General features: G+C 38.7%; 1 protein-coding gene across 2 annotated transcripts in view; it reads left to right on the top strand.

The window, feature by feature from the left end:
* Positions 1-13,304, top strand: part of KCNMA1 (potassium calcium-activated channel subfamily M alpha 1) — a 708,266-nt gene that overhangs the window by 684,377 nt on the left and 10,585 nt on the right. For both annotated transcript variants that reach the window (XM_067539508.1, XM_067539518.1), the window contains exons 25-27: positions 7,060-7,254; positions 10,555-10,673; positions 12,437-12,661. In XM_067539508.1, the coding sequence (XP_067395609.1) occupies positions 7,060-7,254; positions 10,555-10,673; positions 12,437-12,661 (539 nt within the window). The remainder of the gene's footprint in view (positions 1-7,059; positions 7,255-10,554; positions 10,674-12,436; positions 12,662-13,304) is intronic.

The following is a 13,304-nucleotide window of genomic DNA, read 5'->3' as shown; positions in this document are numbered from 1 at the left end:
CTCGTTTGCCGCCCTGATGCTGCCTCCTCTTCCTTCTGCTTTGCCAACAGGGGCAGGGTCACTCTCCCCCCTAGTCCTGGGAGGTTTTCCTCTGTCCAAGCTACAGGGTGGGAAAGGAACTCTCTCCTCTCCTAGCTGTCAAATGGATGAGGTGTCTACCACCTTTCCCTTTCTCCCACACCTCTCTTGGGGTGATGGGAAGGGAGAGCTGCTTCATATTTTTATTCTCTACCCAAAAAAGGGCATCCTGTCACTTCCCACACCACCTGATCCATTGGCTCTGTAGTATCCACTTTGTCTGACAGAGTTTGCTTTTTGTGACCTGACCTCTACGTGTACTGAATAAATTCAAGCATTGATCCCAAAATATTCAACATGATTGTAGGATCAGATGAGTCATACTTTCACTACACTAGCTCCACAGCAATTCTATAAGAGGGAAGTCCTTTGTCACATGTTGGTTCACTTCGGGACTTGAGTAGGATCAAGTCAACTATATTGATTTAATTACTAAATTCCAGGTGTAAAGTAAGAGAGTAATAAGGCCCATCAATCTGTGTTTCTTTCTTCTCTTTAGCACTAATGAAACTATGCACAAGACGACTTCACTTATAGCTACACAATATATATCGCTTCTACACAATAATCCTTCCTGTGCAGGTTTTTTTGCCTCTTCAGCGAACATCAATATGCAGAGAAGAATGCTTTGTTTATTGATAAGGACTTTTTACTTTAGGATTTATACTGAATATAGAAATGGGTCCCATCCAAACTCTCAGGTATTTCACCTGGCACGGATTTTAAGTTTGACAATAGCTATTCTTAACCAAGGCTGACTAACCTTTACTGCGTCTCTGGAATAGACATGAGCCTCTGCCAGAGTTTTTCATTATATTTTAGTCTAAGTATTTGATTTGCGGTAAACATCTACAAACATATAAAATACGTGTGGAACGGTATAGACATATACTTCTCTTCCTTTAGTGGGGCTGCCTGGGGCAATCAAAGCATATTTTCACAATACGCTTGCTTATAGCAAAATGTAAGTTGGTTAAAAGCCAAGGCTTTGTAACCTTATCTCAGACACAGTGCATTTTACTTTTTTTTAAAAAAAGCAAACTTTACACAGGTGGATGAGGTATGTGTTGAGATTTTCAAAAATCATAAGACTCAAGATATCTTAAAAGAGTCTGAAAATCAGGTCCCTTTTAGTGCCACCATCTCAAAATCAGGCCACCTCTAAGATGTGCCAAGTTGAACACCCAAAATCACTAGTGACTTTTGAAAATCTTGGCCATCTTCTGTAGCTATAGCAGGCAAAACAAAGTGCAGGATGCAAAAATGCCATTTGTCCCAACAAGCATCCTCACCATTAGCTTTATCGCTGTGAAGTGATTCCCAGACATCTTCAGTCTGGATGGCATTCAGTTTGGTAATGAGGGTACAACACATATGGCCATGCAAACCATCCAGTGCTTGAGCATCATTTCTATACATACCACTGGCAGCGGGATTGGTGTAGCTTCAGGGAATGTCATCAGTACCAAAGGGTCTATTCAGAGCCAGATCATGAGACTTAAGTTAGAATTTCCTGGCATCTATTGGTCTGTGTTAGAACCTTAATATTTGTTAAAAGATTATTCTAGCAACATAGTCCCTTTTCCCCTTATACAAACACGCAGAAGGATATAGTCTCTTTCTTTCTCCTTTATACAAACAGGAATAAGAAGAAACAGAAAGGCTACTTTCCAGTAGCACCCCCAAGGTCCTTTACAATCTCTTTTATTCAGAAAGGAAATGTTTTATGAAATGGACAGTTTGAAACATAAGGCTTTTCTGTTTTTGTATCCTGCCATTCAGAAGGATTAGCAGGTAGTAAAGCATCCTCTTACCCAGAGGACTCACAATATCCTTAATAGTCTGGGAGGTACTTTTAAAATATAGGACAATATAAAACATTGTTCTTTCACCTCTGCTTCGGACCTGTCCCAAGGGCCTATACAGTATTAGGTTGATGAGTTTAGCTCAGTAACTCCCCATATTTGGATATGCATTCACCTGCAGCAAACACTATCCTTTTGACAGAATGCATCATGTAAGAAAAAACAAGCCAGTTAAGATATGTGCCTGAAATGGAAGTGAAATAACTACTATAGTATGGTATATTTTTCCTTTAAAAAATTATCAGAGTAGCAAACATTAAAAAATGGCAGCTGTGACATGGAAAATGACAATTTTAGAGTAGTTATAAATGAAAGGCGACGTGTCATTAAAGTTAAAGAAATGTTATTAAAAGATGTGTTAATTTTCAGTTAAATTTTCTGTAAAAGACCAATTAGTTTAAAAGGCTTGATAGCATTAACTGCGGAACATAAGCTCTGGTAATTATGCTTTAAAAATGGTTGAACAAACAGGAAAGCAGTTCCAGAACATTTACACTCCAAAACAGCTGCAACAGAATTCAGTAGTACGGGCTAGGTGGCACTGCTACCTCAGATATCCATTTCAGAATTTGCTTGTCATTTAGCCATGTTGTAGGGCCTATGATGCATTTCCTTTTTTTTCATTACTCAGCAATGTATCCAGTGCATGTTCTCAGACTAGTAATCACAACAGTCAGCGTGGGGTACAGTTAGTAGTTGAAGTGTTTTCCAGTTATGATTATACAATTAACAAAAAGAATTCCCTTACTGTTGTTACTGAAAAATGGCTTGTTACGTTTAGTGCTCCAACACCTTTCCAACAACATTCATTCAGCACATTTTTTTTCCTTATATGTACTGACATATCCAGGACTTGTATCCTTCCACAGCATGAGTAGAAGATGGCTCTCAAATTATTTTTTTACTGTATTATTAGTCCAAAAGAAATGGTTATCAGCCAGGTCAGATTTTTTTTTTTTTTAAACCCTTTGAGCCTGATCTTCTGAGGTGCACTGTGCTTTTCGTCACCACAGTGGAAAGATTTGAAGAAGGGCTTGAGTCTCATGGGAGTTGACAGCATGCAAGATTGGGCAGCATTAATAATCTTGAGTCATCCAGAAAGCCCTCTATTTGCCACACCATAGATGCCTATTCACTTAGGCTAGTGTCTGATTGGCTGCAGTACAAGAGGTCTCCATTCTCAAAGTCAGAATATTTTCATTCAGCGACAGCAGCAAGAACAAAAAGTGTCACTTGACTGCACTCATCCATCAGATTAAATGCTAACATCCACATCAGTCCTAGTGGGAAACCCAAATTAAACTATTGTGCCAAGATAAATGTTGTCTGCTTTCCAACTAAATGTCTTAGCTTTGCCTTGACATTTGTCTAGCAGTGGGAGACCATTCTCCTATGACAGCATGCTGTTCCATTGACCATGGGCCTGATTCCCCACCGAGTTGGAACAATTTTACATCACTGTAAATCCATTGAATCCCATGGGATTACTCCTGGGATCAGAATAAGGCCTATTATCTGTTAATTTGACACAATTATTGTTTGTATTAATGGTTTTGTGACAGGTGTGCTACTTGATGCCATTGCTTCTGATTCACAGTTTAACATGAGTGAAGTGAATGGTGTGGTCTCAGCCTAGTGTTGTCCATTCCCACCCCCTCCACCCCCAAACCAATATCCGCCAAACACGCCCAGTTTATTTCCTCAAAAGTCAGGCTTTCTAGACCTTGTATCATTTTTGTAGCTGTCTTCTGGGCAGTCGTCCCCCACCCCCTTTCCTATGATGGGGCACCCAGAACTGGACACAGTTCTGAAGCTGAGGCTTCACCAGTGCCTCGTAGAATGGAACTACTATTGTGTGTGTCTTACATATGACTCTCCTGTTAATACATCCCAGAACTAGATTACCCTTTTTGGCATACCCTGGTTGGCTCATAGTCAACTGGTGATCCACTATAACCCCCAGATCCTTTTCAGCAGTTCTATCACCTAGGCAGTTAGTCCTCGTTGTGCATTTGATTTCTCCTGCCTAACTTTAGGGCTTGTCTTTAGTGACCATCATCTTGTTGATGTTAGACCACTTCTCCAATTTGTCAAGGTCATTGGAGGACAGAAGCCAAAATGTGCTTGCAACTCCTCCCATCTTGGAGTCATCTGCAAATTTTATAAGTTTAATGACCATTATCCAAGTAATTAATGAAAATATTGACTAGTACTACATCCAGAACAGAGTGCCTCCTGTGGAACCCCCCCTGTAGATACAGCCTCTTCCTTGATAACTACTGTTTGCTCTTTCAACGAGTTCTACACCCACATTAAAGTAATTTAATTTAGACCACATTTCCCTAGCCTGCTTATGAGAATGTCATGTAGGCCCGTGTTAAAAGCCTTACTAGAGCTATTATGTGTCCTGCTTCCCCCCATTCACCTTGTCAAAGAAGGAAAATAGGCTGGTTTGGCATGCTTTGTTCTTGACAAAGTGCTGCTGGCTCTGCCTTATAACTCTATTATCCGCTAGGTGCTTACAAACGGATTGTTTAATAATTTGCTCCAATGTCTTTCCAGGTAGGAAATTTAGGCTGACTGGTCTATACTTCCCCCAGTTTTTAAAGATAGGTACTATATTTACCCTTCTCCAGTCCTCTGGGATCACACGTGGCCTCCAGAAGCTCTTGAAGATAATTGCTAATCGTTCTGAGGTGATTGCTTCAGCTATTTTCATAAGTGCCTAAAGGTGAATTTCATCAGGCCCTGCCGATTGAATACATCTCATACGTCCAAATCTTCTTTACCCCGTTATTTCCCTGTTTTGGATTGTGAGCCTTCCTCCTTGCTGTTAAGGTCACCATAACCCTTCATAGTGGAGACTGAAGAAATGTAGGAATTAAACACCTCAGCCTTCTTGATGTCATTATTAGCGATCCTTAAGTAGTGGACTTTCTCTTAATGTATTGTGCTTTATGTCCCTTGGTAGATGTAACTCATTTTGTGTTTTAGCCTTTCTGATTTTGTCCCTCCATGCTTATTCTTTTGTAACCAGCCTTGTCAATTTGATGGAGATATATTGGCCTAATCCTTCACATCTGGATAGTTTGCTGCATGTAATAAGAAACTTCCAACTCTCCTCAACTTGTTTTTCTCTTAGATTTTCTTCTTGGGACCCTTACCTATCGGTTCTCTGAATTTGTTAAAGACTGAAGTCCATTGTCCTTATTCTGCTACACTAATGCCTTCCTTTTCTTATGGTCACTTTTGCCTTCAAGTTTCAGATTTGCAACCAATTTCTCCTTAGTCAGAATCAAGTCTAAAATGGCTGTCCCGCTGGATACTTCTTCTGAAGCACAAAGTTGTCCCCAGCACATTCCAAGAACTTATTGGCCATTTTGTGTTTAGGCGTATTACTTTTTCAACAGATGTCAAGTCCCCCCCATTACTACCGGGTCAGTGATGCCAATTAAGTTTATTATATGTACTATCCCTATAATCCTATCATTCAGAATTTTACCCCTGATAGTCTCCTTTGCTTCTGATTACTCAGACCCATACCCCCTTTGAAGTGATCACAAAATAGTCTTTTGCTTCCAACCTTTAAAAGTTTACTTATTATATGCGCCACTTCCCCTTAGAGTAGTAAATAAATATCACATTTGGAAGCAATTCTGATCCATCAGCTAACTATATACATACAGTAGACATTTTGTAAAATCACAGTAATAATTGTCTGTGTATATAATTACTAAAATGCCAATTCTGGATATTTTTATCTAGACTGGATTTTTTTTTTTGTAATTTAGGCAACAAGTGTGTATATAAAACAACAGAGGCCTCAAGTCATGAAAATGAAGCTTTTATAGCAAACAAATCTCCGAGAAGAATTTTTTTTTTAACAGGAGTCACATATGAACATACGAGAGCCCAAGAGAAATGATGAAGGTCTGCAAACTAACTCTATTCTCTGACCATGTGACCTAGAACAAGTTAATTAATGTCTATGTCCCTCTGTTTCCCCATCTCTGAAATGTAGCTAGTGATGCTTCCCTGACTTTGTAATCAGCACTGAGATCTGTGGATGAAAAGTACAATTTGAAGCTGAGGTCATCAGGTCAAATCTATAGATAGTTTTTATAGGGTCTAACTTCAATAGTAGGCAAGTGTCAATAAGGCAAGTCTTTTGCCCCCAAGAGCTATATATGAACCTTTTTCTCCTAATCTGCTTTTTTGCGGGCAAGTCTCTTGAAAAACACCAGACATCAGTAGGATTGGAAGTAGTGGCTGATTTTTTGCGTAGTCTCTTTTTAAACAGCGCATGTTGTATACTGTAGATATTTAACTGGGTATCTTTGAACTAGACCAGTATCCTTTTAAAGTCATGCATCTGGCATTAAATTAATATTTAAAACACCCATTGTTTGCCTGACAGACCAGCAATGCTTCAGATGCTGGCAAAATGTCAGTGTAGAGTAAGTCTTCCCTAATAAACCACACTTACCCTATACCCTAGAGTTTTTTAAAAGGACCACCAGGATCCCAAACTCATCATACATTTATCTGGAATGAACTCAAAATGTTTAATTGATACGTGCTTATGTCTGAACACTGTCAAGTCTCGTAATAAGATGTTTAGTACAATACATCGGTTAGACTGCTAGAGTCCAGCCACAGTAATAAGTAATGACATTTGCAGCACAAAGGCAGCTCCCCAACGAATTGGTGACAAGTATAAAAAGGCAGACTAGCTCGTGTAAGCTTTAAATGTGGTCTGAATTTTACAATTACATGTCCTAAAGCCTGTTATTAGACGTGAAGGCAAAGAGAAGGAAAGCAGTCATTGCATCACTACTAACACCAATTATAGGAAACATAAATCATTCAAATTTTTGTTCTTTAATAAAAATCAGCCTGAATTGGTGTTTAAAAGGAAGGATCTAGTGTAGGAGCCTAATGGGATAGAAGAAAATAGAGTAATTGGAGGCTGCTGTCTTTTCATTTTCTATGTAAAATTATTTGAAGAGACAGCCAAGAACTTTAAACAGCAGAAACCTAGAAAAGTTGTAATTTGGATGTCTTCAGTTGTGACTTTAATGGTGTTTGCTTAAAGAGCTTTCTTTTATCTCTGCAGACATACTTCAATGACAATATTCTCACACTGATACGGACGTTGGTAACAGGAGGAGCCACACCAGAGCTGGAAGCACTGATTGCTGAGGAGAATGCGCTGAGAGGAGGCTACAGCACACCCCAGACACTTGCAAACAGGGACAGGTGTCGAGTTGCTCAGTTGGCTTTGTATGACGGGCCATTTGCAGACCTAGGGGTAAGCTCATAAAAGAAAAGTAAAATCAAGGCAGCCATTCAGTAACTGTTTCATCTTCTGTTGAATTTTTTAAAAAAAGGTTTTCGTAACAATAAACATGGCATTCCTCTTTTTTAATTTCTCCCCCTCCCCCTAAAAGCCATGGAGTCCACTTGAAATTTTGAGAAGATCTGGTGATATATTCCTGTGCTCAGTCCCACACTGCCTCTATCCTGGTTAAGAAACTATATGAGGATCCAACTTGTTAGGCTCCATTGTCTATGCAGGCTGAAATCAATGTAAAATAAATAGTTTCTGTAACAAGGTCCTCAGGTCCTATCCATGGCTGGGTCCTCCAAATCTATTCATCTAAATTTTTCAGAAAGACACTATAATTGCTTCCATGAACCAGTCCTGTTAAAAAAAATAAGTCAGTGTGCAAAGGGATGGGAAAAACAGTTTGGATAAAATAACAGCTGACCTCAAACCCTCTTTCTAAAGGTGAGCGAAACCAAAATCTTTGTAGCGCTTTGATAGGTTAGCATATTTTTTTCTTTGTACCCCTGAACTTCCTGGTTTTTGCTAAGACCATAAGCATAAACCTGAATATACAGCAAGGAAGATTATATTGTGTTGTTTCCAGCCTAATCAAAATACATACATGCTCAAAATCATGTGACAACCTCTTTGTCTGATTTTCCTAACCCAGTACCCAAAAATAAAAAAGTTCAATAAGCAGCCAGACACATAGAGACATTTATTTGAATCAAACCAAATTTCCATCCCTTATGAATCTTGCTCATGCTTTCCCAAAGCATCCTTTTCATCTTTCATGACAATTTGACCTCTTATGTAAATTAATCTATGATTTTCTGTGGTTTTTAAGGAACACAGTGCTCCATTCTCCATGAATAGAACTGGTAAATATAATCTTTAGTCATTGGACAGGCTACAAAATGACACATCTACAGACAAACAACCCATTTACTGCAAAAGTAAAATGAGAATGAAAAGAAGATTTTTAAATATGATCATCTTGATAGGATTAACAGATTCTTAATTTGGATACTCAGATTAACATTTAGGCAAATAAAACAGCCTTTGCCTGCCTCAGTGTTCATCTTGGGTAGTTAATTTCTGCCTACCTTGAATACCCATAAAATAGCAATTAACAAAAATTATTTATGCAATATCCCTAATACAAATTGTGGAGTTGCTGCTATAAAAATTGCTGTTATGTTCCACCTCTGTCCTGATTACATTTCAGTGTTGGGTGTATAAGGCCCACTAGCGTGTGGGTCATAGTCATGCTGTTGCACAGGCCAACTGTCTGAAACTTTCATTCATTTGTCAAAGTAATCATTTTTCTTTAATAGTTAATACAATAACTAGAGCTACTAGGCAAAGGAAAGATGTGGACAAATTGGAGAAAGTCCAGAGAAGAGCACTATAATGATTAAAGGTCTAGAAAACGTGACCTATGAGGGAAGATGGAAAATATTGGGTTTGTTTAGTTTGGAGAAGAGAGGACTGAGGGGGGGGACATCACAGTTTTCAAGTAGACAAAAAGTTGTTACAAGGAGGAGGGAGAAAAATTGTTCTCATTAACCTCTAGGAGAGGACAAGAAGCAGTGGGTTTAAATTGAAGCAAGGGCAGTTTAGGTTGGACATTAGGAAAAACTTCCTAAGTGCCAGGGTAGTTAAAGACTGGACTAAATTGGCTAGGGAGGTAGTGGAATCTCTATCATTGGAGATTTTTAAGCACAGGTTAGACAAACGTCTATAAGTGATGGTGTAGATAATACTTACGTCTGCCTTGAGTGCAGGGGACTGCACTAGAAGACCTCGCGAGGCCCTTTCCTCTCCTACAATTCTATGATTTAATGGTCAAATGTTCGAAAGTGGAGACCAAACCTTTGACCAAATGCTTCAGCATTCAGCTAAAGTTAGCCATTAAATTAAGTAACCCAGAGACAAAACTTACCTTATTTTCAAATACTAGAGAACATCTTTCACTCTATTGCAGCTCCAGCTCCACATTAAGCTGACATCCCCAGGAGGGTTACATTGGATAAAGAATAGTTTTTAGAAGGGATATAATCTCTTAAACTTCAGGACATTAAACAAATACTAATGGATGGATTAAGAATTGGTGCTATGGTCAAGGTATTCCATCACTGTCCACCTTACATCTCCCTTATTCAAATATGCAGACCATACAGTAGTTTTAATATGAATATTTTTAGGTGCCTCCAATACGTGTCGTGCTGGAGCAGAATTATGAATTGTGTAGGGAAGTCACTGTACATGATTATAAACAGGGTCTGCATTCATCGGAGTTCTGAGTTCTTTTCCAAGCTCTACAACTGTCTTCATGTATGTGAGTCCTTCAACAATCCGTGAACTCATCTGTAGAATGGGTATACTAATTACTTAAGATCACCCTACGTGCATTAGCAGTGCATTAGAATTCTAACTCAAGACACCAGCAAAACACAGAATTGGGTTATTGAAAGCTCTGTTGTTTATCCTGCTTCCATCATAACTGCCCTTAACTAGCGCACTTCACTCATAACTGTCAAAGTGTAGATAAGCAAACTGAACCCAAACTTCAGCTAGAGTGCATTAGTGGAGCTACACCAATTTACAATAGCTGAAATCTGACCCATCATGGCTAAGAATAAATGAGTTATATGTAACGAAATGAAGAGTAATTGTTAACTCATCATAATAATCCCTTGGATTCTTTATGAAATTAGCAGAATTTTAAAGGGGTGACTATTTTATTAGCTGCAACTGATTCAGGATTTTGAACTAGAACCCTTGAGAAATTTTCCCCCTTCATCTCCATCATCTACAAATTATGCTTTTTGCAAGGTTCTTTTTGCTCTGCATACTGATTCTTTGTCAAGCTGATGGAGCTGAGTTCTTTCACAGCATACATACTCTCAAAAGTGGAGCAAAATAAAATTTAAATTAAAAAAAATCACACATTCTTAATCATCATTTTGTTAAGACCGTGTTTCTCTCAGATTGTAGAACATCTATTCTCTGTCCCCAAAGCTGACACTTCCAGTTAAATTCAGAGTCACTTGCTGATCACAAGTTCAGCATCTTTCCATGTGATAAAAATCACTGGGAAGTAACATCCTATACACACACAGTTTTGCGCTTCAACATTTAGGTTAGGCATTTTCTTGACTAATTGTTTCCTCATCTGTGACAGGTAAGCAACAGATTGTGATTCTGTGCCAAAGGGACAAGGTGTGAAGCAGACTGAAAATATCTCTCTCCCCCTTATCCCCCCATTTTGTCTCCTAGGATGGTGGTTGTTATGGAGATCTGTTTTGTAAAGCACTGAAAACATACAATATGCTTTGCTTTGGAATTTACCGATTAAGGGATGCACATCAAAGTACACCTAGCCAGTGCACTAAACGGTATGTCTAGGATTTATTTCGCTTGCTTATTGTACCTCATTCTGCCTGCTATGGACAATCCAGATGCCTTTTACAGGGTACAAATAATGATCGTTTAAATTGTTTTCACCATCCCCAACCACGTTCTGTATCATGACTACCTCTTCCAACTCTTTTAGTGATAAGTCCTTAGTGGAACACTAATCATTTAATGCCATATCATACAATATTTTTTTCATTTTTCTTTCTTAAATTGACAAAAATGAACTGGTGGTGCAGCAGTGGTAGTCCCAGTGACAAGGTGGATGGGTATCTTCTATTGGCCCAATTTCTGTTGGTGAACGACACAAACTTGTGAGCTCAATGACATGGTATTTTAAATGCTCTGAAAGCACCTTATATTTAATTGCATCCTTACTTAGTCTAACCCAAGATATTCGATTTACACTCCGGGGGAGAGGAGGGGGACCTTACTATTTGCTAACCTTAATTGTAGTAATTGGTGGTGTTCTAACCTGCTTTATTACATTAATTTAACCTCTTCTGTACTTAGATAATAGTAGCCACTTTTTTGGGGCTCAGACTGTGAGAAGCACTGTTCTTTGAGCAATAGCATAATGCATAGCTGACATGCTAAGTAAAAGTTGCCTATTCTTAATGATGGGCCATATTCTGATTCCACAGAAGAAGTCAAAGGCAACGTTTCCATGGGCTTCAAAGGGAGCAGGATCTGGGCCCATGTATACATCAATGAGGTCCATATTCACTTAGGCCACTAAATAAGCATCAGTTTGCTAAGCTTCTATGAGTGGACGGTCTTACTTTAATAAAAGATAGCCACATCACACAAACTCCACCATAACTGGCCCTAATCTACCCATTCATTACCGTTACAAATGCTGCAGAAAGATTTACAACTGAATGGGTATGGTGCAAATAAGCAACCTTATCACCCACAGATATGGATCCTCCAAGTTAGGACTCAGGATGTATTGGGTTGAGCAGTGCAGTGAAACTTAGATCATCACTTTATGTGCTGTACTGATTGATAGCTATTCTGTGGATAAGTAAGATACTTCAGTCTCCAAGACTGCCAAACCAGATCTCTTATAAGCACTAATTCACTTCAAAAAAAAATTATAGGGCCAAATTGTGGCAATCTTGATCAGTTTTTAAATATTTATTACTTAAACAAAACATTCCCATTGACTTTCTCATGTAAAATGATTATTGAAGAGTTGTGGACTAAGTAAGGATGTAAAGAAAAAATGTAATTTTCTTGCATTTATAAATGCACTTAGAAGATTACTGAGAGATGCATCTTAACAATGTTACTGCAGTATTTATTAATGTATTTTTGTTTAGTGTATATACATATTCATGATAACAGAACATCTTTTCCTTGCTCTAGTGCTCCTTAAATAGACCACCCTGGAATGGACCACACCTGTAATGCCCTCACTTCAGTAATCATTTAAATGTTTTTGCTGGTTCTTGAGGACATTAGACTCCCCCACCAAAGCGACTTTGTATCATGCACTGAATCACCAAGGTGGTGTAAGGAGTTCCAAAGGTGAGGGGCCCTTGTAGAGAACATTTGGCTTAAAAGCCCCTACTGAGTGTGGCAGCCTGACACAAGGAGAGAGGTGGTCTCTGGGATAAGTAGGTTCCCAGGTCGTTATACAAGCTAAATATGTATGCACAACTAAGGAGAGCAAAATTTCTGATAAATGTTGCTAGAGGAGATTTTAATGCAAATATAAATCCAATTTTTTCTTTTCCAGTTATGTTATCACAAATCCACCCTATGAGTTTGAGCTTGTGCCGACAGACTTGATCTTCTGTTTGATGCAATTTGACCACAACGCTGGCCAATCCCAGGCCAGTCTCTCTCATTCCTCCCATTCTTCCTACTCCTCCAGCAAAAAGAGCTCATCAGTTCACTCTATCCCATCAACAGCAAACCGACAGAACCGCACCAAGACCAGGGATTCCCGGGAAAAACAGAAGTATGTGCAGGAAGATAGACTTTGATATGTGTACCCACCCTTACTGTGTGTGAAACTTGCATCTGCCACCCATTCCTCCCTGTTGATGTTTCCATGTTTTCCCATGGAGTTCTTCTCCCCCACCTCTTTTTTGTACACATATTTTACATATCTATGACAGTGTGCATGTGATTGTCATTTTTATTTCACCACCATAAAACCCTTAAGCACAACAGCAACAAAGCAGACGGACCAAAAGTTATTTATGATACGAAGGGGAAAAAAACCTAAGCCGATAGCCATACCAAAACCATAAATAACTCACCATAGCAACTACTCTACATATCATAAGATAGAATGTGTTTAGCATGAATACTTGTTCTTGATGTCAAAGAAAGTTATTTAATGCAGAAGTGTTGATGTATTGGGGTTTTGTTGAAACATACACATGAAGTTAGTACATTTATTTGACGCTTAGACGGCTTACCCATTGGAAAAAAACCCCTACTGATTGTTTCACTCTCAAAGCTGAAATAGCATAAGGCTTTCACCATTTGTATAGATTATTAAGCACCTGCTCTATACCAAAGCAACATGAGAGACTTTTCTGTTTATATAAGGACTTTCTTTAAAATACAGTCCTTTTAGAGAGAATGTCTCATCC

Source organism: Emydura macquarii, unplaced genomic scaffold (assembly GCF_026122565.2).
Source record: "Emydura macquarii macquarii isolate MOO-44397 ecotype Brisbane River unplaced genomic scaffold, CSIRO-AGI_Emac_v2 contig_67, whole genome shotgun sequence".
Taxonomy (NCBI): Eukaryota; Metazoa; Chordata; order Testudines; family Chelidae; genus Emydura; species Emydura macquarii.
The sequence above is the reverse complement of the archived record's forward strand: the minus strand, read 5'-3'. Positions and strand labels throughout refer to the sequence as shown.